Genomic DNA, 25,103 nt, shown 5'->3' with positions numbered 1-25,103 from the left:
CCCTCTAGGAGGAGGTAACTGCTGGTCCCCTAGGTGCCCCCTCCCTGCCTCGCCCCCTGCCCAGCCAGCATCTGGTAGCATCAACCCCAAACACTCTGCCAACCCAAGGAGGGACAAAAAGTGGCTTACCACTGATGGGTGATGCGGTTACAACTGGAAGCCGGAAGCTCACTGCGGGTCACCTCTCCATGAGGGTGGTGGGCGGCCAGAGCACAGAGTAGCAGAGAGCTGGAGTCGGGATGGAGCCAGCATCGGAATCCCAGGCACTCGACATGTGATGGGGGGGGGTCCCAACAGGAGGCTTAGCTCCCTGGGTCACACCGCGTCGATTGAGGCTATTTTGAGATGTGTTATAATACCAGCGAGCAACAGAACGAACCCTCCCTCCTATCTCCGTCCTATCTCCCTCCACCAGCCTCTTCATATCCCCTATCCCCCCCCAAATTTATGTATTTATTTGAAAGGCAGAGTTACAGAGAAGGAGAGACACCCAGAGAGAGATCTTCCATCTGCTGGTTCACTTCCCCCAAATGGCCACATAGCCAGGGCTGGGCCAGGCCAGGCTGAAGCCAGGAGCCAGGAGCTTCTGCCAGGTCTCCCGTGTGGATGGCAGAGGCCACCTTCTGCTGCCTTCCCAGGTGCATTAGCAGGGAACAGGATCGGAAGCGGAGCAGCCGGGACTCGAACAGGCGCCCCCATATGGGATGCTGGTGCTGCAGGCTGCGGCTTAACCCCCTGAGCCACAGCGCCGGCCCCATGCGGCGCTCATCTTTGTGTGGCTTATGTCGCCCAACCACAACGCCTCTAGGTCCCTGTTGTCACACCGGGTTGTCACAGGTGACCCGGTTGTACAACCAGGAAGAGCCCCACCCTTCGTTCACTAGCTGAGGAGAGTTCCAACTGATTTCCCGTCTTGCCTGATGCAGAACCGGGGTGAGGGTGGATGGGGGTGGGGGAAGGGTGCCCCGAGTTCCGTCCCAAGGGTTTGACTCCCTGATGTCGCTGAAGGGGAACTGAGTGGCAGGGCTGGGTTAACGCCTCTTGCTCTCACGCTGCCCAGCGGCGCACACACAGGAGAGAAAATTCAGGACCCGTGAGATCAGCTCCATTGCCGTCGAGTCTTCCCGCTGGCCTGTGGCAGAGTTAGGATTCTGGCTGTGGCCGCGGTGTAGCTAGCTCCCAGTGTTCAGCTTTGACAGGCGTCACACTTGGGGTAACCTGGGCTGGGGGCAGTCAGGGCTGGCTTCCCGGAGGAGGTGACACACCTTCACAAGGAGCTCTTAGAAGACAGAACAAGACGACGAGGTAAGAAGTGGCTGCGCAGGAAGCCCGGGGGTGCCTGAATGATGTTGAGGGGCGGAGAGCTGGTTCAGCCAGCCTCGCCTAGACGTGTGCAGGTGGAGCTCAGGACCCTGGGGCAGAGGGTTGGGGGGGCAGGGCTGGAACAAAACGGAGCTGATTCCCTCGGGGGCCCCCAGGCCTGCACTGAGCCCCTACACAGTGGGCCACTCGCTTGGGGAGCCTCGGGCTGCGCAGGCGCGGGGTGGGAGTGTCTGATTTACATCTTCAGGTTGAGGGGAAAACCCAGGAAGTACAGCCCGGCACTAATGAAATCGACGGCTAATAATAAACAGCCTGAGTAATGAGTGGTCGCAGCAGCAGCAGCCGCCGGCCCGAGCAGGCGAGGCGGCCGGAGCCGGGCAGCCGCAGGGAGCGGTGTGAGTAGCAGCCGGGGCGCCTGGGGAAGCGGGGCTCCGAGGGCCCAGTGGGCTCTTGGCGGGGTGCGGGCAGTGAATTCGCACGCGTGGCCAGGCCCCCGGGCCGCCCCCAGCACCTGCACGTGGAGCTGCCGGGCTGGGCCCTGTCTGGGGGTGGGGTGGGGTGTGTGGGGGGGTGCAGGACCTCCTTCCAGGAGCAGGGTAGCGGAAGCAGCTCGGGGGCCATGCCGCCCTCCCCACTGGATCTCTTATTCCAGATGTGTGTATCTGTTTGAACAAGAGATCTGCCGTCCACTGCAGTAGCCAGGGCTGGGCCAGGCTGAAGTGGGAGGCAGAGACTCCATCCGGGTCTCCCATGTGGGTGGCAGGGACCCAAGCGCTCGGGCCATCTCCCACTGCCTTCCCAGGTGCGTTAGCAGGGATGAGGGATGTGGGTGTTGCAAGCAGCGCCTTAATTTTGCTGCGTCACAGCGCCGGCCCCATACTGGACCCAAACATCACGCGGTGTGATTTGCAGACACTTCAAAACCGAACCGTCAGCCCCCTCACCCCATCACCACTCTTAGCATCGGCAGCTAGCCAGTGGGTGCTCAGACACTCCTGGTGGTCTGGGTGTCTTTTCTGCCCTACTGCTTCCTATCGGGGAGCGGGGAGGCGTCTTGATACCACCCATGGTAGACCTGTGGGTGCACATTTGAGTCTGTACCAGTCCTCCCCCTGGCTCCTTGTTGTTGTTTTCCCATTGCTGTTTATTTGTGGAAGACACGGGACCGCTTAGCCTAGAGTGTTTCGAGCAGGGCGATTTTAAAGGGTTGCCCACACATGCCTCGGAAGTGTGGATTCCTAGAGCAGGCGAGGGGGCCTCCCCTTCTTCCTCCCCCTTGCAAGTGGGACCCCAGGCCCCGTAGGGGAGGGGCAGCCCAGGCCTCTCCCTGCTCTGTCTGCCACACCCCAGGCAGCGAGCATGTCTTTTCTCCAATGCCCTTTTGTGTCCAGCGACCGAGAGCCCCGACAGGTACCCGGCCAATACGTGGCGTTTGTTCTGAGACAGTTGGATAGAGCAGTGATGATGAGGTGGTTGAAATGGCTCGGGGGCACAGGGCGGGGGCCCAGGGACCACAAGTGGGGAACCAGCTGGAGCGGTGACCTGGCCCAGCCGGGCATCCCGGCTCTCACGGCTCACAGACACGGGCCCCCGCCAACACTAGATTTCGACTCCCTCCTTCCGCTCACCCGCTGTCAAGAGTGCAAGAGCCACCAGCCGTCCCTTAAAAACCTAAAGTGCCACCTAGGAAAGGCCATGTGCAAAGGCTCTGAAAAGATTTGCGTTGGAACCAACCAACCAACCAACCAACCCACACCTCTGTCTTTTCCCCACCCCCGCTGTGACCCCGGGGCTTCTGGGTACAGCCCTGGTTAACCAGCCAAGCAAGGCAGGCAACAGCAGGGGCAGGGCCTCTAAGAATCTTCGCTCCTGGCTGTACTCGGGTCTCTGGGGGCAGGGGAGAGTCCCTGGGCTGTGCGCGCCCCAGGGCTGCTGCCGCCGGGGAGCCCTCCCAGCTCACGGCCCCAGCCAGCAGAGAGCCGTCTTCCTCTGCCTGCTAACCACCAACGGATCTCCTTTTCTGAAACTTCTGTTCTTTCTGGCTTTGGGAAGGGGAGGGGTCTTCCTGCTACTCCCTCCCCCCGCCCCCGAGGCTGATCTCTGGTCCAGTCTGGTGGCTTCCCCCTTTGCAAAGAGCTGGAGAGCCAAGGACTTCTTCTGGAATTGTGCGCGCGTTTGCATGGCTTGGAAACCAGGTGGCGCAGAGAGATCCCAGCTCGCTCCTCTCACCGGCCCCATGCGAGTGGACATGGGGCGGTGTCTTCGATGTGGTCTGCATTTGCACTTCCCCGAGGTCACGCGGCTTTCCAGGCAGGCACCTGTGCGCGCGCATCTGTCTGCTTTGCAAAAACATCTATGCAAGTCTTGCGCCTGTTTTGAAATGGGATCATTGGTGTTTTTATCGCTCGCAAAGGAGAGTTTAGATCTTCTGGGTGCGTGTTCCTTACCTGATAGGTGATTGGCAGATACCTGCTCCTAGTCTGTGTCTCTTGGTGGTGGTCTTTGCAAACGAAAGCTCGCAGCATAGATGTCCAGTTGCTCCCCCTGTGCGTTCGGTGTCACTGTGTAAACTCCAGAATGTGAAGATTTGCCCTGAGCTTTCTTTGAAGAATCTCCAGCTTTTAGCTCTCATGTTTAGGTCTTTGAGCTACAAGAGAGAGCTACCTTCTGTCTGCTGGTTCACGGCCTGAATAGTCACAAAACCAGGAACCAGGAGCTTCTTCCAGGTCTCCCACGTGGGTGGCAGGGTCCCAGCACTTGGGCCACCCTCTGCTGCTTTCTCAGGTGTATTAGCAGGGAGCTGGATCAGAAGTGGAGCAGCCGGGACTCGAACCAGCACCCACATGGGATGCCAGCACTGCAGGCAGCGGCTTTACCCACTAAGCCACAGCGCCGGCCCCTGCCATTGCTTTTAAACAGCAGGTGTAAGTGCACTGTCACTGAGCCAGACCCCTGCTGGAGGACTGCTGGGTCACGTCCCATCTGCTGGGACAGACATCAGCCAATGAACCTGTCATTCACACCACGGAGCAATCCCAGCGTCCCGTCACCAGGTCAGAGACCCCATCAGTCTTTTTTTTTTTTTTTTTTTAAGATTTATTATTTATTTATTTGAAAGTCAGAGTTCGGGGTGTGGCACTGTGGCTTAGTGGACTAAGCCTCCTCCTGTGGTGCCGGCATCCCATTGGGTGCCAGTTTGAGTTCCAGCTGCTCCACTTCCCATCCAGCTCTCTGCTGTGGCCTGGGAAAGCAGTAGAAGATGGCCCAAGTTCTTGGGCCCCTGCACCCACGTGGGAGACCCAGAAGAAGCTCCTGGCTTCCGATTGGTCCAGCTCCAAGCATTGTGGCCATTTGGATTTTGAACGAGAGTATAGAAGACCTCTCTCTCTGCCTCTCCCTCTGTCTGTAACTCTACCTCTCAGAGAAAGAAAGGAAGAAAGGAAGAAAGGAAGGAAGGAAGGGAGGGAAAGAAACAAAGAGTTACAGAGAGAAGAGGAGAGAGAGAGAGAGAGAGAGAGAGAGAGAGAGAGAAAGTCTTCCATCCCCTGGTTCACTCCCCAAATGGCCACAATAAATGGGGCTGGGCCAGGCTGAAGCCAAGAGCCAGGAGCTTCATCTGAGACTCCCACATGGGTAGCAGGGGTCCAAGCACTTGGGCCATCTCCCGCTGCTTTCCTAGGCACACTAGCAGGGAGCGGGATCGGATGTGGAGCAGCTGGGACTCGAACCGGTGCCCGTATAGGATGCTGGCACTGCAGGCGGCGGCTTTAACCTGCTTTGCCGCAGGGCTGGCCCCAGCGTTTTTCCTTTCCACCTTCCACCTTCCACCAGAATACCGCTCCCCAGAGACGCACCGGGCTGAGGCAGTGCAAGCTCACGCCGTGCACCCGCCCACCATCCATCAACACAGAGCCGGGGTACACAGCGGTCCTGATGGGGTCAGCCACGCATGCCTGACTCAGTCATTTATGAGCTTTAATTGAGCCCCTACTGTGTGCCTGGTATTATGGAAGGCATGAACAAGACAGTAGGAAGAAATAGAATATGAAATGCTGTTAGTGTTCAAGTTACATTAGATACAAAATGGTCCTTATCGGCCGGCGCTGCGGCTCACTAGGTTAATCCTCCGCCTTGCGGCGCCGGCACACCGGGTTCTAGTCCCGGTTGGGGCGCCGGATTCTGTCCCGGTTGCCCCTCTTCCAGGCCAGCTCTCTGCTGTGGCCAGGGAGTGCAGTGGAGGATGGCCCAAGTGCTTGGGCCCTGCACCCCATGGGAGACCAGAAGCACCTGGCTCCTGGCTCCTGCCATCGGATCAGCGCAGTGTGCCGGCCGCGGCAGCCATTGGAGGGTGAACTAACGGCAAAGGAAGACCTTTCTCTCTGTCTCTCTCTCTCACTGTCCACTCTGCCTGTCAAAAAAAAAAAAAAGGTCCTTATCAACCCCTCCTGCTTTGTGCCCTCTGTTGCAGAATAACTGCCAACAGTACCCACCAGGTTTTAAGCCAGAAAATGACACTGATCCCTATTTTATTTTTTTAAGATTTATTTATTTTAAAAGAGTTACAGAGAGAGAGGAAGGGAGGGAGGGAGAGAGAGGTCTTCCATCCATTGGTTCACTCTGCAAATGGCTAGAGCTGCGCTGATCCGAAGCCAGGAGCCAGGAGCTTCTTCCAGGTCTCCCACGTGGGTGCAGGGGCCCAAGGACTCGGCCCATCTTCTGCTGCTTTCCTAGTTGCATTAGCAGAGAGCTGGATCAGAAGTGGAGCAGCCGGGACTCAAACCGGTGCCCATATGTGGGATGCCGGTGTCCCATGCAGCGGCTTTGCCCGCTACACCACGCCACCAGCCCCGATGCCCATTTCATAGTAAAGAAAGCCAAAATTCTGAGACACCAGTGACTTGGCTCCCACACAGGCTGTCTCTGAGCGCGGCGCATCCGTTTTCAAAATGAGCTCAGAGGAGGCAGAAATGACAGTGGGGAGAAACGGCTGCCCCATTGATGCAGAGAAACCCTAGAGAGACTTGCTGAGGGCTCAGCAGTATCTGACTTCAGATGCAGCCTGGGCCCGGGCTCAGAACCTGGCAGTGCGCTCCCCAGAACCCGGTGAGAGATCAGGAGGTAATGACCCACAGAAGAAAATCTCTCCCCTCCTCCTCCTCCCCACCCCCCCCAGGTGGTCGTCCCAGCTTGGGGTGGGGGTGGGGTGACCTGAGTGAGAAGGAGGAGCCGGCCCCTCCCTCCCCTATGGAGAAGAGGGAGCTGGCTCAGCCCTGGCAGTGGAAGGAGATGGCCCTTTGCACAAAGCTGTGTCTTAGCTCCGGGCTCCTGCCACCACGTGGGATGTCAGCTGGGGATGGGGGGGGTGTCGCCGTGCCCTCCCCTCACCTACTGAGCGTCTGCACCATGCAACAGTGGGGATTCCGTCAGATGCTTTTTCTGCTCCCTTGAGATGGCAGGTGCTTTTCTGCCTGCTTTCTCTTGATGCGATGCAGTGCCTTGATTGACAACCCGGTTGCTATGGTTTCATCGAGGACTTCGGCATCTGCACGTGGAAGGCCCGTTGCTCTGCAATTTTCTTTTCTTGTGAGGGATTTGATGTCAGGAACTCTGATCTCAGAGGAGACGTTGGGAAGCGCTCTCTCTCCTCTCTTGCTAGAGTTTGAGAAGAATGGGTGTTCATGCTCTGGGTAATGTTGAGTTGCGGGACTGTGGCATTGTGGGTAAAGCCTGCATCCCATACAGTCACCTGTTTGAGTCCTGGCTGCTCCACTTCCCATCCAGCTCCCTGCTAATGCGCCTGGGAAAACAGGGGGCGAAGGTGGCTCAAGTGCTTGGGCCCCTGCACCCACATAGGAGACCTGGAAGGAGCTCCTGGCTCCTGGGTTTGGCCTGGTGCAGCCATCTGGGGAGTGAACCAGCAGATGGAAGACCTCCCCCCACCCCCACTCTCTAATTCCAATTCACCAGGGAAACCACCTAACCTGGGCTTCTTGTTGGAAGGTCTCTAAGTACTGCTTCAGTACCTTAATCACCAGTTCTGAGTCCATTCAGACTTTCTATCTCTTCCTGTGTCAGTTTTGGTAGAGTATGTACTTCTTCTTCTTCTTCTTTTTTTTTTTTTTGACAGGCAGAGTGGACAGTGAGAGAGAGACAGAGAGAAAGGTCTTCCTTTTCCATTGGTTCACCCCCCAGTGGCTGCTGCGGCCAGTGCATCGCGCTGATCCGAAGGCAGGAGCCAGGTGCTTCTCCTGGTCTCCCATGGGGTGCAGGGCCCAAGCACTTGGGCCATCCTCCACTGCACTCCCTGGCCACAGCAGAGAGCTGGCCTGGAAGAGGGGCAACCGGGACAGAATCCGGCGCCCCGACCGGGACTAGAACCCGGTGTGCCGGCGCCGCAAGGCGGAGGATTAGCCTAGTGAGCTGCGGCGCCAGCCCGAGTATGTACTTCTAGGAATTTGTTCCTGTTACTTAAGGTATCTGGTGTGAGGTCGTGCAATTGGTCATAGCATTCTCTTATGAGGTTTTTTTTTTCCCCTTCCCCAACTTCATGTCCGAGTTTAGTAATTTCTTTCTTTGCCCGAGTCAGTCTTGCCAAACGCGTTGTCGGTTGATCTTCTCGAAGAAGAAGCCATGTTTGGTTTGGTTGATGTTCTGCTCCGGTTCTCTGCTCTCTGGTTTTGTTTTTCTCTTCTGTTCTTAATTATTTTTTCCTTTCGGCTACGACTAGCTCTCGGCTTCGTTTGCTGTTCGTTTGCTGTTCGTTTTTTTTTATCTCCAGGTGTAGAATTCAGGGGATGATTTGAGTGCCTTGACCTAAGTTTCTCTGTAACCGTTGCTTTCATTGTAGATAAATCAATCTTTTAAAAAATCCAATCTGCCAATTTCAGCCCTTTAGTGGGACACTTTAGTTCACTTACATTTAATGTGATTGCTTATAAGGAAGGATTTGCTTTTGCCTTTGTTCCTATGTGTGTGTGCGTGCATGCTTTTTTAAAAAAGGATTTATTTATTTGAAAGGCAGAGTTACAGAGAGAGAGAGAGAGAGAGAGAGTTCTTCCATCTTCTGGTTCACTCTCCAAATGGCTAAAACTGGCTGGACTGAAGCCAGGAGCTTCTTCCAGGTCTCCCACATGGGTGCAGGGGCCCAAGCACTTGGGCCATCTCCTACTGCTTTCCCAGGCCATAGCAGAGAGCTGGATAGGAAGTGGAGCAGCCGGGTCTCGAACTGTCACTCATATAGGACTCCAGCAGGTGGAACCTTAACCGGCTATGCCACAGCACTGACCCCTCTGTGTATTTTGAAGTTGCTTGCTTAGTGGTTACCATGGAGATGACAATGAACGTCTTAAAAGTACAGCACCCTAGCTTGAATGACACCAGCTTAGTTCTTGGCGTACAAATCTCTGTGCCTGTACCGCTTTGTCCCTGGCCTCTGTATTGTTACTGTCCCGTATTCCTTCTTTTTTTTTTTTTTTTTTTTTTTTAACAGGCAGGGTGGACAGTCAGAGAGAGACAGAGAGAAAGATCTTCCTTTTTTTTCTGTTGGTTCACCCTCCAGTGGCCGCTGCAGCCGGCGCACCGCGCTGATCTGAAGCCAGGAGCCAGGTGCTTCTCCTGGTCTCCCATGGGGTGCAGGGCCCAAGGACTTGGGCCATCCTCCACTGCACTCCCGGGCCACAGCAGAGAGCTGGCCTGGAAGAGGGGCAACTGGGGCTGGCGCCGCGGCTCACTAGGCTAATCCTCCACCTTGCGGCACCAGCACACCAGGTTCTAGTCCCAGTCGGGGCGCCGGATTCTGTCCCGGCTGCCCCTCTTCCAGGCCAGCTCTCTGCTGTGGCCAGGGAGTGCAGTGGAGGATGGCCCAAGTCCTTGGGCCCTGCACCCCATGGGAGACCAGGAGAAGCACCTGGCTCCTGCCATCGGATCAGCGTGGTGCGCCGGCTGCAGCAGCCATTGGAGGGTGAACCAACGGCAAAGGAAGACCTTTCTCTCTCTCTCTCTCTCTCTCTCTCTCTCTCTCTCTCTCACTGTCCACTCTGCCTTAGATGATCCCGCAGGCAGGTGTGGAGTCGTGGTTTTATGCATCGGAGCCTTGAACAACAGAAGCAAAAAGAAAGCTTATAAACCAAACCCACAGTGCGTCCCTGCTGGCTTCTGTGTTTACTTATGTAAATGCCTTGCTAGTGCTTCTCTCTCTCTCTCTCTCTCTCTCTCTCTCTCTCTCAGCTTCTGGTTCCTGTCTGGTGTGTGTTTGTTTAGGCAAGGATTCCTTATTTAGCAATGTTTGTAGGGCGGGGTTCCTGCCCATGCAATGCCTCTGGTTTTGTTTACCTAGAAGTGTCTTTGTTTCTCTTTTGTTACTGTAACATCCATCTGGGTCTCCCATGCCAGGGGGCCCAAGCACTTGGAGCCATCTTCTGCTGCTTTCCCAGGCACATCAGCAGGGGGTTGGATTGAAAGTGGGGCAGCCGGGACTCGAACCGGTGCTCCCACCGGATGCTGGCATCACAGGTGCTGATTTAACCCACTGCGCCACAGCGCCGACCCCAGGGCCACTCTTTCTTCAGATGTCTTTCCCCCTGCTCTTCTGTCTTCTTCCGGAATCCCTGTATGTGTATGTGGGTCCCTTTGATGGAATCCCACAGGTCCCTCGCTCGTATGTCTTTCTGCTCTGCCGACACTCAGCTCGGCTGTCTCATCTCCAAGTTCACCTCTCTTTCTTCTGCCTGCCCAGCTTTGCTGATAAACCTCCCTGGTGGCTGGTACATGTCAGCCTTTTCAATTTCAGAATCTCAGTTTGTTTCGTTTCCTTTTTCTCAATAGGCTTTTTTTTTTTTTTTTAAGAGCTGTTTTAGATTGACAGCAACATTGAACAGAGGCAGAGAGAGAGAGAGAGAGAGTGCTCTTCAGTCTGCTGGTTCATTCCCCAAGTAACCACAATGACTAGGGCTGGGCCAGGCTGAAGACAGGGACCAGGAGCTTTTTCCAGGTCTCCCACGTGGGTGCAGGGACCTAAGGTCCCAGGCCATCCTCTACTGCTTTCCCAGGCGCATTAGCAGGAAGCTGGATTGGAAGTGGAGCACCCAGGACTCAAACCGGTGCCCATATGGGATGCTGGCACCGCAGGTGAAGGCTTTACCCGCTACGCCACAGCGCCGACCCTCCTTGGTGTGTTTTGAGCGCCATGTCGTGGCGTTGGCAGCATCTCGTTAAGGTCTGGAGCTCCCTGCTTGCGACTTTTCCAAACTTTTCTTGCACAGTGGGTTGGGCCATCTTCTGCTGCTTTTCCAAGTGCATTAACAGGGAGCTGGAGTGGAGATGGAGCAGCCGGGATTTGAACCAGTGTCCCAACCGATGTCATAGTCAGTGGCTTAACCCTCTGCACCACAGGCTGGCCCCAGCCTGCTCCTACATTTCATGTGACACCTGTTAGCATGCAGGGGATGGGCCCTTTCAGTCTGGAAGCCATTGTCTTCCAAATCACCTGTCCACCTCTGGACCACCCGACGTGAGTCCATGCTTCCAAGTCCCGTCTCTCCCATTTTCTGGATAGTTCCTTCCACCGCATCTTCTAGCCTTTCTCTTTAATATCTGTATTCAGCTTTGACACTTGGGGTTTCTCACAATTCTGCTTTGTTCTATGAACGTCTTTCCAAGTAGTGACTGCACTGCCAGGGTTGTGCGTGCACAGTCTTTTCTGTTTCTGAGGACATCCACGATTTCTGCTGTTCCCTCTCATTTTTCTCCGTTCCCTGCATCATCTGTGGGTGCCACGCTCCTGTCGTCTGTGTGCTGGAGTTGGTCTCTTGCATGCCGGATGCTCCAGGATCCAGTGATCTTGGCTACTGGCTCACGGCTTGGACTGGGGCACTGAGAGCTTGAGTGTGAGTCCTGGGAATGGACGGGGCTGATGAAGTAGGCGCTTTGCCCTTGTGCGCTAAGGCAGGGCCCTGGCCATCGTCCTGCGAGGGGCTCCTGCTGTCAGTGCGTCTAGATCTTCTTGGATTGCTTTTCCCGCAGCGCCCCCTGCTGGTTACCCACTGGCTGCACTGCGGGGACTGGGCGGCTTTGCAGCAGCGCCCCCTGCTGGTTGCCTACTGGCTGTACTGTGGGGAGTGGGCAGCTTTGAGAACCTGGCACGGTGGTGCAGTAGGTTAAACTGCCTCTCGCAGTGCCAGCATCCCATATGGACACCGGTTCGAGTCCCGGCTGCTCCACTTCCGAGCCAGCTCCCTTCTGATGGCCTGGGAAAGCAGTGGAAGATGGTTCAGGTCCTTGGACCCCTGCACCCCCATGGGAGACATGGAAGAAGCTCCTGGCTCCTGGCTTCGGATGGGCGCAGCTCCAGCTGTTGCAGCTTTCTGGGGGAGAGAACCAGTGAATGGAAGACCTTTCTCTCTGTGTCTCCCTCTCTCTGCCTGTGACTCTGCCTCTCAAATAAATAATAAATATTTAAAAGAGAAAGAAAACTCCAATGCTTTGCCAAAGTAGCGGGAAGCTGGTATTGTGAAATCAGACAGAGGATGAGAGAAGAGGCAGTGCCCCCGATGGTGACAGCTCCCAGTAGCACCAAAGTGGCTGCAGAGAGCTGGACCACGACAATCACCGAGGTCATTCAGTCAGACAATGGCAGATGTGGGCGGTCCAGGATGGCTACCCCTGCCTGTGGGGGAAGATGCACCCGCGTGGATGCAGGGGCCCAAGCACCTGGGCCATCTTCCACTGCTTTCCCAGGCCCATTAGCGGGGAGCTGGATTGGAAGAGGAGCAGCCAGGACTTGAACTGGCGCCCATATGGGATGCTGGGGGTACTGGCACTGCAGGTGGTGGCTTTACCCACTACACCACAGCATGGGTTACCCCGGGAGGGGCCCAGGGAGTGTTGCAGGCAGCAGGAAGTACTGTCTGTGTGGACTGCAGCAAAACACACAGGTGCACACGTGCATAAAAAATGCGCCAGCCACGTGCTTTGTTTTGTACCCCAGTAAATAAGAAAACCGGGAATAAACTGACTTGACACCAGCGCTTGCTGCTTTGCAAAAAAATCCATGCAACGAGGGCCTGCCGTGCGTGTCCTGAGCTCTGTGTAGGTTCTGAGGACTGGCAAAGGACAAAACCGTGGTGCTCACAGTCACTGCTGGTACTGTGCCCGGAGTGACGGGTGGGGGCGCTGTGGGCGTGGCAGAGGGCCGGGGAGAGTCAGAAACCCAGCCCTGGGGCAGCGAAGGCTACACAGGAGTCTCAAGGGTGAGGAGGGAATCCTCAACCAAAGAAAAAGAGCATCGTGTGCAAAGGGAGCAGCGTGTGCAAAGGTCCTGAGGTAGGAAGTGGCACGGAGGGCCGTGAGCAGGGCCAGGCAGGGCACAGCTGGTGTGAGAGGGGGTGGGGATGCTCAGAGCACCCATTTCACAGATGGGGAAACCGAGGCTCGCTGGGTGGCCTTGGCTGGCTGCCCTCTGCTCGCTGAGACTGGGAGAATACCCCGAGTCCCCTGCCAGCTGCCCTCACACCCCCCACCTCTCAGCTCCGCAGGGCCCGTGGACGGGGCTGGCTATGAGTTCCTGCCCCGAAGAGCAGTTCTGGGACCCCCTGCTGAACACCTGTGTCTCCTGCAAACCCATGTGCAGCCACCGGAGCCAGCGCACCTGTGCGGCCTTCTGCAGTGAGTCCGCGGGCCCGTGCCCGCCTGGTCCCCCAGAGCCGGGCAGCCGCGGAGGGGGGGCTGTGGGAGGGGCTGGGTGCCATACTGTACCCCTCCATCAGGCCACACTGCCCCCCTCTGGCTTCTTGGGGGGGTGCCCGGCCCTTTTCTGCCCCAGGCGCCTTGCCCAGGTGGCGCCCCTGTTCTGTGATGTAGCCGCAAGACCCTCTTTGTCATTCTCCAGCGTGACTCTCTCGAACCTTCTATTACCAAAGCCATCGCCGTCAGCTTCAACACTCGTGGCGACTCCGCCTCTTTATGTGAAAGTAAACCCAGGAGCTCCCATCATTTGCCTGTAACTGCTCCATCAGACATCCTAACCTCAACACCTTATCACCCCCGTGAATAGCCCCTTAACATGATTTTCACGCTTGGCCCATCTCAGATATTCCCTGTTTATTTATTCATTTTTAAAGTCTCCTGACTTTCAGAATAAATAAATACGGGGGCCAGCACTGTGGCGTGGCGGGTAAAGCCTCAGCCTGCAGTGCCGGCACCCTATATGGGCGCCGGTTTGAGTCCCAGCTGCTCCTCTTCCGATCCAGCTCTCTGCTGTGGCCTGGGAAAGCAGAAGATGGCCCAAGTCCTTGGGCCCCTGCACCTGCATGGGAGTCCTGGAAAAAGATCCAGGCTCCTGGCTTTGAATTGGCTCAGCTCTGGCCATTGTGGCCATTTGGGGGAGTGAACCAGCAGATGGAAGACCTCTCTCTCTCTCTCTCTCTCTCCTTCTCTCTGTATCTCTGCTTTTCAAATAAATAAATAAATGTTTAATAAGAAGGAATTTGTGTGACATCCACATATCAATTTCAAAATAAAAGTAAATCTTATTTTTTAAAAAAAGATTAATTTACTTGAAAGGCAGAATGATGGGAAAGAGAGAGAGGTCGGTCTTCCATTCACTGGTTCATTCCTCAAATGGCTAAGGTTGGGCCAGGCTGGAGCCAGGAGCCCCATCCAGGTCTCCCATGCAAGTGCAGGGGCCCAAGGACTTGGGCCATCCTCCACTGCTATCCCAGGCCATAGCAGAGAGCTGGATCAGAAGTGGAGCAGCCGGGACTTGAACCAGCGCCCATATGGGATGCTGATGTCACAGGCAGCAGTGTAACCCACTGTGCCACAACACCTGCCCCAGGAAGATCCTTATATATATTTGAAGACTAAGAAATATACTTTCGAAGGATCTATAGCTCGAAGAAGAAATAATGGTCAAAAGTTAGAATGTCTTGAACCGATTTTAGAAAAAAAAAAAAAAACACCCACCCACCTATCAAATACGGGCAGTGCGGCTAGAACGGAACGTAGAGGACCATGCATAGCCTTCCACTGGAAAATTCTAGAAGGCCCTGTGATCTGGAATTGCTGTTTGGAAACCGGACTGTGATTTTTTTTAACTCTGACATCTGAGACCACCCCCGAGCTCCGCAGGCCCCCGTGACCCCGCGCTGCCTCTCCCTTCTGTCTCTCAGAGTCGCTCAGCTGCCACAAGGAGCCAGGCAGATACTACGACCCCCTGCTGCGGGACTGCGTCAGCTGCGTCTCCGTGTGCGGCCAGCACCCCAAGCCGTGCGCCCACTTCTGTGACGGCCGGATCCGGGGCCGAGGGGGCCTCTCGCCCGAGCTCAGGCAGCAGCAGGATGGGGAGTCGGAGGCCAGGGCGGACAGCACGGGAAGGTACCAGGGATCCGAGCACAGAGGCTTGGAGGCCGCTCCAGGTAAGCCGCGGCCGCGCACCTGCTGGGCGTCGGCCGTCCGAGTTGGGGAGGGGTGCGGGGAGGGGCTGCACCAGGGAGCCAGTGTCCTGGCTGGTCTTCCCAGCACAGGAGAGAACTTGAGAAAAACGCCGAGTAGTCTGGGGGCAAGAGGAGGCAGGATGGCCAGGCAGCGGCAGGGGGCCTTGAGGTCATGGCTGCGGAGGCCCACCTGGCAAGAGGAGGCAGGATGGCCAGGCAGCGGCAGGGGGCCTTGAGGTCATGGCTGCGGAGGCCCACTGGGCAAGAGGAGGCAGGATGGCCAGGCAGTGGCAGGGGGCCTTGAGGTCATGGCTGCGGAGGCCCAGTGGGCCTGGAGCCCAAGGTGCGGATCAGCAGCCCTACTGTGTGAGCGCCCGAGTCACCCTCAGCCCTACTGTGTGAGCGCCCAGGTCACCCTCAGTCCTACTGTGTGAGCACCCAGGTCACCCTCAGCCCTACTGTGTGAGCGCCCGAGTCACCCTCAGCCCTACTGTGTGAGCGCCCAGGTCACCCTCAGCCCTACTGCGTGAGCGCCCGAGTCACCCTCAGCCCCACTGTGTGAGCGCCCAGGTCACCCCTCAGCCCTACTGTGTGAGTGCCTGACTCACCAGCAGCCCTACTGTGTGAGCACGTGAGTCACCCTCAGCCCTACTGTGTGAGCCCCTGACTCACCAGCAGCCCTACTGTGTGAGCGCCTGTGACAGAGGCATCTGCCGTCTGCCTGGCTGCCGGAGTCCTTACAGAACCTCCTGAGAGTGAGGAGGAAAGGCTGTGTCCCCTGAAACCCTCCATGGACGTGACGAGTAGGGCCCTGCGAGAGCGTGGGCCCCCTGAGTGCCCGGCACTGGACGCAATCTACTCCGCCCCCCCCCCCCACAGCACCTGCTGGCTCCCCTGTGGCCCCGTGGCATCAGAGCAGGTGGTGACCACACATACCGGGCACGACCTTCGACCTTGGGGCTGCTCTCGGTCGCAGTCCCCAGCAGGCTGAGCGGTTTCGTCCCTGTGCCGTGCCCTCCTCGTGACAGCATCAGTCTGGGGAGACCAGGCCCCCACACACTGAGAGACCAAAGGCTAGGGCTCGATGGCTGGGCCACGGGGGACCGCGGGGGCAGAGCGCCACTGTGGCAGCGCCATCGCTGACATCTTCCCTACACTCAGTGCTGCCTCCATTCTTGTACCCAACCAGGAACTTCCCCCACCTGCCACGCAACCACTTCCCCTTTTGTGTCAGTCATACCCATTTGACAGATGGAGATACTGAGTCTTGACATTTGCAGACTTGCCGGGGGTCACACAACAGGTGCACGGCCGTGTCGGGCCCCAAGGCACGGTGGCCAGCCTGGGGCGGGTCCCTATGGCCCTGGGCGGGTCTCCATGGCCCTTGGAGGGTGGGCTACTGCCCACCCAGCCATGGGAGGAAGTTAGCTGCTTCCCGTGTGTGACCAGCAGGGGGCGCCAGCTGCAACCCTAGAGCCTCCTTTGGTGTGGATGTGGGGTGCCGTGTGCCAAGATGGGTAGGGAGCCCATGGAGTCCACACGGCTGTTGAGGCGCTGAGGCCCGTGGAGCTAGAGAGTGCCCTGGGCGGCGGGCACAGTGCGTGCAGGGGCCATTGAGGAAGGCGTGGGCGTGGTAAGGCTGTGAGAGCCTGGGCATCCGAGGAGCAGGGGCTGATGCCTGCCTCGGGGGCTTCCAGCCCGGGCGGACACAGTGGGACCCACTGCCCAGACTGCAGGCTGCACGCCCTCACCACGGAGCGGGGGATGGGGACAGGAGGGATCCAGGGGAGGATGCTGGTGGTGGGGTTGGGGGTGTGGCTGTGGTGGTGGTGGGGAGCTGGGATGCAGCTGACGGAGGGTCCTGCCCACCAGGCCGGGAGGCAGTGGTGGGCACGGTGGGGGCGGGGGGAGCTGCAGCAGGGTGCTGGGAGAGGCCATTTCTGACACCCTCGGAGGCCACATCTGCCAGTTAAGAGAGATAGCTCTCAGGGGGCGGGGCCATCTCAAGGACAGCCCCCCACCACCACCACACACACCAGAGAATCAGGCCAGTCCAGGGGGCAGCCAGCACTGCCCCTCCCCTGCAACGTGGGAGCCTGCATAGGGCATCTCATTGAGGGGTCAGAAACCCTGCTAAGGGGCAGTGGGCGAGGCCAGAGGCCCGGGGGGAGGGGAGGAGGCTCCTGCTGTCTCAGCATAGGTGGGACGCAGTGACGTACCAAGGGCAGGATGGGCCGGGTGCCTGGTGGCTGTCCCCACGCCCCAGCCAGTGAGCCAAGCCCTGGAGTCAGTTCCATGGGCACAGGTGTCAGATGTCCCTGACTCCTCCCAGCGCACCCTCTGTCCACCCTGCCTTTCCCAGGCTCCTCCCTGTGGGACAGGCAAGCTGGGGGCAGCTAGCTGCAACTTTCCACCCAGGCCTCGCTGCCTCGTTTACATGTGACACCAAATGACAATCAGTCAGCACACTTCTCTGTCCTGCCTTTGTGTCCAGCTGCTGGGGCCGGCCCCACCCTGGCCACACTGGCCCCTTTGAGTGACAGGTTACCAGCGTGCCCCACTGGCCAGCTGGAGCCTGGGCCGGGGGCAGCAGCCTGCAGTAAAATGCTTTTAGGTAAGAGAAGTCTTTGAAAACAGTTTTCCAACAAAACAAAACCAACACTATGGCCGGCGCCGCGGCTCACTAGGCTAATCCTCTGCCTTGCGGCGCCGGCACAGCGGGTTCTAGTCCCGGTCGGGGCGCCGGATTCTGTCCCGGTTGCCCCTCTTCCAGGCCAGCTCTCTGCTGTGGCCAGGGAGTGCAGTGGAGGATGGCCCAGGTGCTTGGGCCCTGCACCCCGTGGGAGACCAGGAGAAGCACCTGGCTCCTGCCTTTGGATCAGCGTGATGCACCAGCCGCAGCACGCCGGCCGCAGCGGCCATTGGAGGGTGAACCAACGGCAAAGGAAGACCTTTCTCTCTGTCTCTCTCTCTCTCACTGTCCACTCTGTCTGCCTGTCAAAAAAAATTAAAAAAAAAAAAATTAAAAAAAAAAAAAAAAAAAACTAGACGGCTTAGAAAGCAACTGGGGTGCCCCCTCGTGGTCGTTCTCTGCAAGCGTCCGAATGAGTGGTCCCTGAGAGGCTGGGAAGATGGCTCCATCATCTCCACCTGCGCTGGAGACCCGCGCTGTGTTCTCCTTCCCTGGTTCCAGGTTCTGGAACCTGCCTAGCCCCAGCCGTGGCTGCTGTGTTCATCTGACCGTCGCTCTCCTTGGCTGCCCCACATATAAGTAATTTTTTTTAAGGAAAGGATGTTTTCAGTGGTGGTGTTTGGGTCCAAAAGAGGCCACTCCACCCACCACGTTTGAGGGACCTGGGTGCCCGTGCCCCTGGGTAACACGTGGAAAGTGACCTGTTGTGTGGTTTTTGTTAGCTTTTTTTCTTTTTAAAATTTATTTACTTGAGAGGTAGCGTTACAGAGAGAGGAAGAGAGAGAGAGAGGTCTTCCATCTGCTGGTTCACTCCCCAGATGGCTGCAACAGCCAGAGCTGCGCTGATCCAAAACCAGGAGCCAGGAGCTTCTTCCGGGTCTCCCACACAGATGCAGGGGCCCAAGGACTTGGGCCATCGTCCGCTGCTTTCCCAGGCCACAGCAGAGAGCTGGACGGGAAGTAGAGCAGCTGGGAATGAACAGGTGTCCCTATGGGATGCCGGCACTGTAGGCAGCGGCTTTACCTGCTACACCACCGCGCCGGCCCCTCTTGTCTCAGCTGTGTAGTACAGCTGATCGGATTGGCCTTGGAGGCTGATTAAAGGAGATAGGCAGAAGGGAAGTGGCGCATGCGAGCTGTCGTAAGTGCATCGTGTGCATGTGACACGGGACTGTCATGGGTATATCACGTGACATTAAGCCTGGCACACGGGACTGTCATGAGTGTGACACACGCACATTAAACCTAGCACACAAGCCTGTCATGAGTGCACTGTGTGCACGTGACCTTGAATCTGGCACATGGGACTGTCATGGGTGTCTCACGTGCAGGTGACATTAAGCCTGGCATGCCCGTCCTTGCACCCCAGGACCCAGTGTTGCCTCCCTTGTAGGGAGCAGGATAAACTTGAGCTGAGGACAAAGACCCTGGTCCTGCTCCTGTGGGCTTTCATCCATCCACCTCTGGGACTATCTTAAAGTTTCTCCACAAAAAAGTTTGTGGAAAATGCCAGCTTCAGTCTGGCACCAAAACATGTGAAATCCATGCCTAGTTTTTTCACACTATGCATTGTCCTTGAATGTTTAAGATTTATTTTATTTATTTGAAAGGCAGAGTTAGAATCTTTCAACCCCTGGTTCACTCTCCAAATGGCTGCAAACAGCCAGGACTGGGCCAGGCTAAAGCCAGGAGCCAGGAGCTTCTTCCAGGCCTCCCACATGGGTGCGGGGGGGCGGGTGAGGTGGGCTGCTTGGGCTCTGTTGGGGGGGGCGCAGACTTCGGACAGAGAGAGGTCTGGGCAGCTGCTGATCTAAGGGCACAGCCACTTAGCGTAGGGCCCTGGGGAGCAAGGGCTGCTCCTCACTCGGGTCCTGAGCTCCGGGTCCCTTCTGTCTTGCAGCGCCGCTGGTGCCCAGGCTGAGCGCGCACCAGCTGGCCCTGGTCTACAGCACGCTGGGGGTCTGCCTGTGCGCCATCATCTGCTGCTTCTTGGTGGCCGTGGCCTGCTTCCTCAAGAGGAGGGGCGACCAGGTTTCCTGCCAGCCCCCGGCAGGGAGACCCCGGGCCAAGCCTTCCCAAGGTGAGTGCATGGGGGAGGGAACCCGGGCTTGCCTACGCGGCCCCTGCGCCTACGGGGACAGCGTTAGGCCGTATCGTCCAGGGAGAGGTCTGGGGCACCTTCCTGCTCCGTTTTGGCAAACTCGGATTAAAACAACTGGGCGGGAAGAGGGGAGAAGAGGGTCCCCAAGCCAGGCCCTGGATGCAGGGCGCACGGCGGTCGGTGCAGGCAAGAGGGCAGAGTTGGTGGTGGCAGGGGGCGCCCTCGGCTTCTGGAGCCCGGGGCGGGGTGGGGGTCTGCCGCGGCTTTCCGGGCCCCGTCGCCGCCGACGCCCTCCCTCCGTTCCTGCCCTCCCAGATCCCGCGATGGAAGCCGGCCCCGCAACATGCGCGCCGCCCGGCCCGGTGGAGACCTGCAGCTTCTGTTTCCCCGAGCGCAGGGCGCCCACTCAGGAGAGCTCAGCCACGCCCGAGACGCCCCGGCCCGCGGTCGCTGAGAGCCTGGGGCGCTGCCCCGGGACCGCCGCCCCGCGGTCGTGCGCGCGCGCCCCGGACGGCGGCCTCGGCCCGCTGTGCGCGCCCGCCCAGGAGGGGAGCCTGGGCGTTTGAGGGGAGGGGAAGGGAGCGAGGAGGAAGGGCCGCCTGGGTCCCGGTGCGAGCGACGTTACTCACCCAAAGTGCCCAGTAATAAAATCGCTTGTACCTGCTGGCCCAGCCCCCGGAAGTCCCTTCTGCGGAGCCAGACTCTCCTGCTCCCCAGGGTGGGTCTCCAACCGCGACAGCCCAGGGCCTGCACCTGCCGCGTCCCCCTGGGGCCGCTGGCGTGCCCCTCCCCGGAACTCCCAGGGGTTTCACCTGGATTGCCACGCCCTGCTCCCCCTGGCCGCCTGGCCACCGGGGCGCCCCGTCTTCCCATCCCAGGGCTGAAGTTGTGGGCGGGACTCCTTGGTCCCCTCGGGCTCTTGACACCAGCTTCTTGCTGGTGCAGACCCTGGGGCGCGGAGGGGTTGGGGGAGGGAGAGCAGCAGCCGGGCTCCGAAGGCTGGGTTCCTGCCACCCACGTGGGACACCTGGATTCTGAGCCCAGCTCCAGCCATTGTGGGTATCTGGGGAGTGGGCCAGCAGGTGGCAACTCTAAGATTGTGGCCAATTGGGGAGTGAACCAGTGGATGGAAGACCTCTCCCTCTTCCCCTCCCCCTCCCCTGCTGTGTGTCTGGTGATTTCTGCTGCCCCACCAGCCTGAGACAGAGGTGGGAGGTGTTCAGATGCGGAGGCGGGCACATCTGTCGCCCCGCCCCCTCACTGCTGTGTGCCTGCGGGGTGGATGGCACTGCGCTTGCTGTCTTGTGGTGCGTCCTGCAGCACTGGCCGCCTCCCTCCCTGACTGGCACCACCCTGCGAGGGCCCGGTTGAAGTCCTGGCGGAAGCCCCAGGGAAAGAGCGTGTGGCCAGTGTGGATCCCCACTCTTCCACTGACCTGCGCTGGGCCCCGCAGGGCGTCTCCTCCTGTGCTGGGCCCCAGGCAGCTGTTCTCAGCACCCCCACCCCCACCCCCATATCTGCAATCCAAAGGCTGGGTGGTGATGCATTTGGAGAAATGCTGTGTTTGTTTTTAAGATTTATTTATTTGAAAGTTACAGAGAGGTTTTCCATCCACTGGTTCACTCCCCAAATGGCCACAGTTGAGCCAATCTGAAGCCAGGAGCCAGGAGCTTCTTCCGGGTCTCCCACGCGGGTGCAGGGGCCCAAACACTTGGGCCACCTTCTACTGCTTTCCCAGGCCACAGCAGGGAGCTGGATCGAAAGTGGAGCAGCCAGGACTCGAACCGGCGCCCATATGGGATGCTGGCACTGCAGGTGGCAGCTTTATCTGCTACGCTACAGCGTCGGCCCCAGAACTTCTTTTTGGAAGGTTTATTTATTTGGAAAAGCAAGAGTTAGACAGATCTTGCACCAACTGTTCACTCCCCAAATGGCCACAAAGGCTGCGGCTCAGCCAGGCTGAAGCCAGGAGGCTGGAACTCCATCTGGTCTCCCAGCTGCTCTTCCCAGGAGCATTAGCAGGGAGCTGGGTGGGAAGTGGAGCAGCCAGACCTTGAACCGGCATCCATATGGGATGTCGGCACTGCAGGCCGTGGGTTAACCTGCTGTGCCACAAGCCCACAGGGAGTGGTCTCGAAGGGGAACCCCGCCAGGGAGTGGAGCTTGGAGCATCCCCCGCTCTGGGCGAGCCAGGGCTCAGGGCTGGAACTACATCCATACACAGGGGACATCTTGCTGACAGCTTGGCTGTCAAGGGCATGGAGGGAACAGGATTGAGAGGGCAACGAGGTCTGGGTGCGGATGACCTCAAGGCCGGTAAAGACCCCTGTGTTCCTGCTGGCCACGGGACACTCTCGGTCCCCCATGGACACACCTGCAAGCTCGCAGATGCAGCTGGTCTGGCCCCTGGCTAAGCCATGGGCAAAGGAGACATTGCGCACCGGAGCCCAGAGTGGGCTCAAGGTCACACACTTGCCCTCACTAGGGTCCACTGGGCTGACCCTGCCCTGCATGGCAGACTGACTCACTCCCAGGAAGACGGATCAGCTCCGTGCACCGGCCCTGCCGCAGTCGAGGGGTGGGAATCCGTCTCCACTGGAGCCAACCCATGGGCCCTTTGGGAGCTGCCTTCAGGGGGTGGGGTTGTGGGGGCGGGGGGCCGCAAGTCCCTGGAAGCAGCAGCTGGGCTGGCTCAAGACAATGCTATGGGGAAGCCCCAGTGCATCCCCAGCTTGCAAGAAAAACCATTTGTTTCCGGTTGCCAAGGCTGGGATGGGAGGAGCAGTATCAAGGTGAGGGCAATGGGCGTGGCTCTGGTGCCGCACTTTGCAACCCCACCCATCGTAGGTAATTCTTATTCCTGGCCTGGGAAGTTCTTGGAGCACCTGCCTCCCCAGGGACACAAGGACCCCGTGAGGACCGCGGCGGGGCTGTCCGGTGCCTCTTGGTATTCCCAGGGGAGGTAGGTGAGCGGGTCTCCCACAGAGGTTTGCAACCCATGCATGCAAAACAGGAGGCGCACACCTGCCAGAACTCGCAGAGGTCTGGGTTAACCAGCTCCAGAGCCCTGATCACCAAAGCCCGGGAGGGGACGGGGGTCACGGAGTCTACACCAGTCCCCAAACCAGCTACACAGTCACGCATGCTCACTGCTGTGCGTGTTCAGCCCGCGTGCCACGTCCTCGCCGGCACTGACGTCACACAGGGCATCCCACGGCTGTCACCTAGCCTGGTCCCAGCCCTTACAAGGCCTCAGGTGACCTCCATGCGCGCTTCAGCCGAAGGTCACGGTTGCACCTGCACCAAGTCCATGTGCCGGGGAGGGGGCGGCCACCGTGGTGCTGCAGCCCCGCCACCCTGGCGGTAAGGAGGGAGCCGGGCTTCTGGTTATTTTTCGGAATAAAATGCAGCTTTATTATGAGGGGAGAAACTACAAGCCAGGAAGGGAGGAGGCCGGAGCGCGCGGGTCCTCCGACGACAGGGAGGGGAGGGGTGGGGAGGGGCGGACGTCTGGCCATCGAATCTCCAACCACAGCACGAGCATCGGAACTGGTCTCTTCCGGCTTGTTTTCAGAGCAAGAGCACACGCAATGGGCACTGGAACTGGCGGGGGCACATCAATGTCACACGACGCGAAGCACACGCGGCAAGCGGGGGAGGGGGCGCCTTCCCGTGAAGCACCGCGGCGGGGCGCGGGGTGCAGGGCCTGCATCGCAGAAACGCAGGTCGTGGTCACAACGGGTGCGGGTGCGGGGCTGGGCTGAACCCCAGGCGTCTGGGAGGACGTGTGGGTGCAGGGTGTGGGGCGGGCCGGCATCTCAGAGACGCAGGCGTGGTACTGGTGCCGTAGGGTGCGGGGCCGGCTGCACCCCAGGCATCTGCAGGACATGAGGGGTGCGAGGCGAGGGCGGGGCATTACCGGGAAATGGAACACCATTTTCCTGAACAGAAAGCAGCACTGGGGAGCTGGAAGCAGGCAGAGTCCCCAACTCAGGACATCAGCGTCATGTCCCCAGGGGGCACATGGAACATGGAATGCGGTGCCCACAGACAAGTGTTCAGGGCAGGGCGCCACCTGGCTCCTGGCACCAGTGTCTTGGGCGCGGCTGACACTCGCCGGGGACAGGAGCTGCTGCGTGGGGCCCAGGGGACTCGCCACAGAGCCCCAGGCCGGCACAGGGGCCCGGCCACGCCTGCGTCTGGACACCCAGCAGGCCAGGGTGCCCCGTGGCGCGCACGCCTTCCAGAAGGGTTTCCCAGCTCAGAGTCCCGAAGCCACGTGCCCTGCTCCAAGCTGTGCCCGACTCAGCACCGGGTCACCCCGGCCCCCTGAAAACGCTCTCGAGTCGCAGGCCGTGGGGATGCCGCAGGCTCCGACGGTGCCCGCCTGGAGGGAAAGGTGGTGGTGGTGGGGGGTTCCACCTGCCACCCTCCTGCAGTCTCTCAGCCAGCAACACGGTCTCCCCAGCTTAAAATACTTTAATCTCAACTTCCTTGATCCGGGAGGATGACGTTAATTCAAATCTCAGAGTCCCTAAGTACAGGCCCCCAGGGAACACGCCTCCCTGGCCGCGAAGCCATTTCATTCCCGGCCCGCACACGACATGCCGCCGGCAACCCCAGCGTCCCCGCGCCAGCAGTGAGGGAGAGGAGGTGGGAGAGCGGACCAGGAAGGGGAGGAGGAAAGGGACGCTAACACCGCCCAGAGACCCTCCGCTTGCGCGCCCCATTCAGACCCCAGAGAACGCGGGCGGCGGCAGCCTGGCTCGCTCCGCTCTGCCCGCCCCAGGAACGGAAGCAAGGAGACAGCACCAAGTAGAAAGCAAGCTCCGCCCACGCACAGTCGGCAGAAACCCAGGAGGCGGCCGCCATCAGGGGCACGGGGAGAGGAGGGAGGGTCAGAAAGCCTACTTCTAGAAACCCGAGATGGCTCCGGCCGGCGCGTCCTCATGCAGTGCGGTTCCCGGCCCCGGCATGGCAACCGCCCTGGCCCTGCCTGCCCACGGCTGCCATGGACGCCCCTGGGCCTGGGCGTGGGCGTGGGCGTGGACGCGGACGCAGGCTGGGCAGCCACCAAGGGAGGCGCCCGCGAGACGCTCCAGGGGCAGGGCCCTCCGGCCCGCGCCGCAGCCTCCTGCAGTCCCTGTGGGGGCCCAGCCTGGGCAGAGGGGCCTGCGGGCCGGGACGCTGTCAGGGAGGCCGGGGTCGTCGGTGAGGTCGCCAATTCGTCGCCTTCGTCCTGGCTGGCCGGCCGTGGACGAGGCTACTCGTACTCCAGGAACTGTTTGTGGTAGAAGAGCAGGTACCTGGGGAGGCAGAGACGCGGGGGCTTAGGGAAGGCTGACACCTGCCCGGCCCCTGCAGGCAGCTGCCCGCTGCCCACCCCGGGGGCTGCGTGGGTTTGGTTTTCCTCTCCACAAGGAGGCGAGAACCTCGCCGGCTTGCACACGCGACAGCTGGCACCCCCAGATCCAACCCCGCCACCCTGGCGCCTAGAACTCTGCTCCCGGTAGGTGGGTCTGCTGCAGCCCTGGGTCAGGGACCCCAGGTGGAGGAC

General features: G+C 59.2%; 2 protein-coding genes across 3 annotated transcripts in view; one reads left to right on the top strand and one right to left on the bottom strand.

Moving 5' to 3' along the window:
• Window positions 1–969: 969 nt before the first annotated feature.
• On the top strand, window positions 970–24,141 carry TNFRSF13B (TNF receptor superfamily member 13B). Of its 2 annotated transcripts, none has more exons than XM_089317121.1 (5): window positions 970–1,305; window positions 12,847–12,984; window positions 14,490–14,735; window positions 19,346–19,525; window positions 19,862–24,141. In XM_089317121.1, the coding sequence occupies exons 2-5, from the start codon at window positions 12,876–12,878 to the stop codon at window positions 20,110–20,112; spliced, it is 786 nt and encodes a 261-aa protein (XP_089173247.1). In that variant the 5' UTR covers window positions 970–1,305; window positions 12,847–12,875; the 3' UTR covers window positions 20,113–24,141. The 2 variants fall into 2 exon arrangements, with proteins under 2 accessions (XP_089173247.1, XP_008250513.3); XM_008252291.5 differs by lacking the exon at window positions 970–1,305 and adding an exon at window positions 1,559–1,718.
• USP22 (ubiquitin specific peptidase 22) overlaps window positions 22,937–25,103 on the bottom strand; it is a 40,106-nt gene continuing 37,939 nt past the window's right edge. The window contains exon 13 of the mRNA XM_051839773.3: window positions 22,937–24,852. Within this exon, the coding sequence (XP_051695733.1) occupies window positions 24,810–24,852 (43 nt within the window). The 3' untranslated portion in view covers window positions 22,937–24,809. The remainder of the gene's footprint in view (window positions 24,853–25,103) is intronic.

This window comes from Oryctolagus cuniculus, chromosome 17, assembly GCF_051225735.1.
Source record: "Oryctolagus cuniculus isolate XC-2025 breed Fujian yellow rabbit chromosome 17, ASM5122573v1, whole genome shotgun sequence".
Classification (NCBI taxonomy): domain Eukaryota; kingdom Metazoa; phylum Chordata; class Mammalia; order Lagomorpha; family Leporidae; genus Oryctolagus; species Oryctolagus cuniculus.
Note: the sequence above shows the minus strand (reverse complement) of the source record. Positions and strands in the feature narration are given on the sequence as shown.

Coding starts and splice junctions, on each gene's coding strand:
- TNFRSF13B (XM_008252291.5), top strand. CDS start 1,643: ATGAGTGGTCGCAGCAGCAGCAGCCGCCGGCCCGAGCAGGCGAGGCGG. Junction 1,719..12,846: donor GGGCAGCCGCAGGGAGCGGT/GTGAGTAGCAGC, acceptor CCCACCTCTCAG/CTCCGCAGGGCCCGTGGACG. Junction 14,736..19,345: donor AGGCTTGGAGGCCGCTCCAG/GTAAGCCGCGGC, acceptor TCTGTCTTGCAG/CGCCGCTGGTGCCCAGGCTG.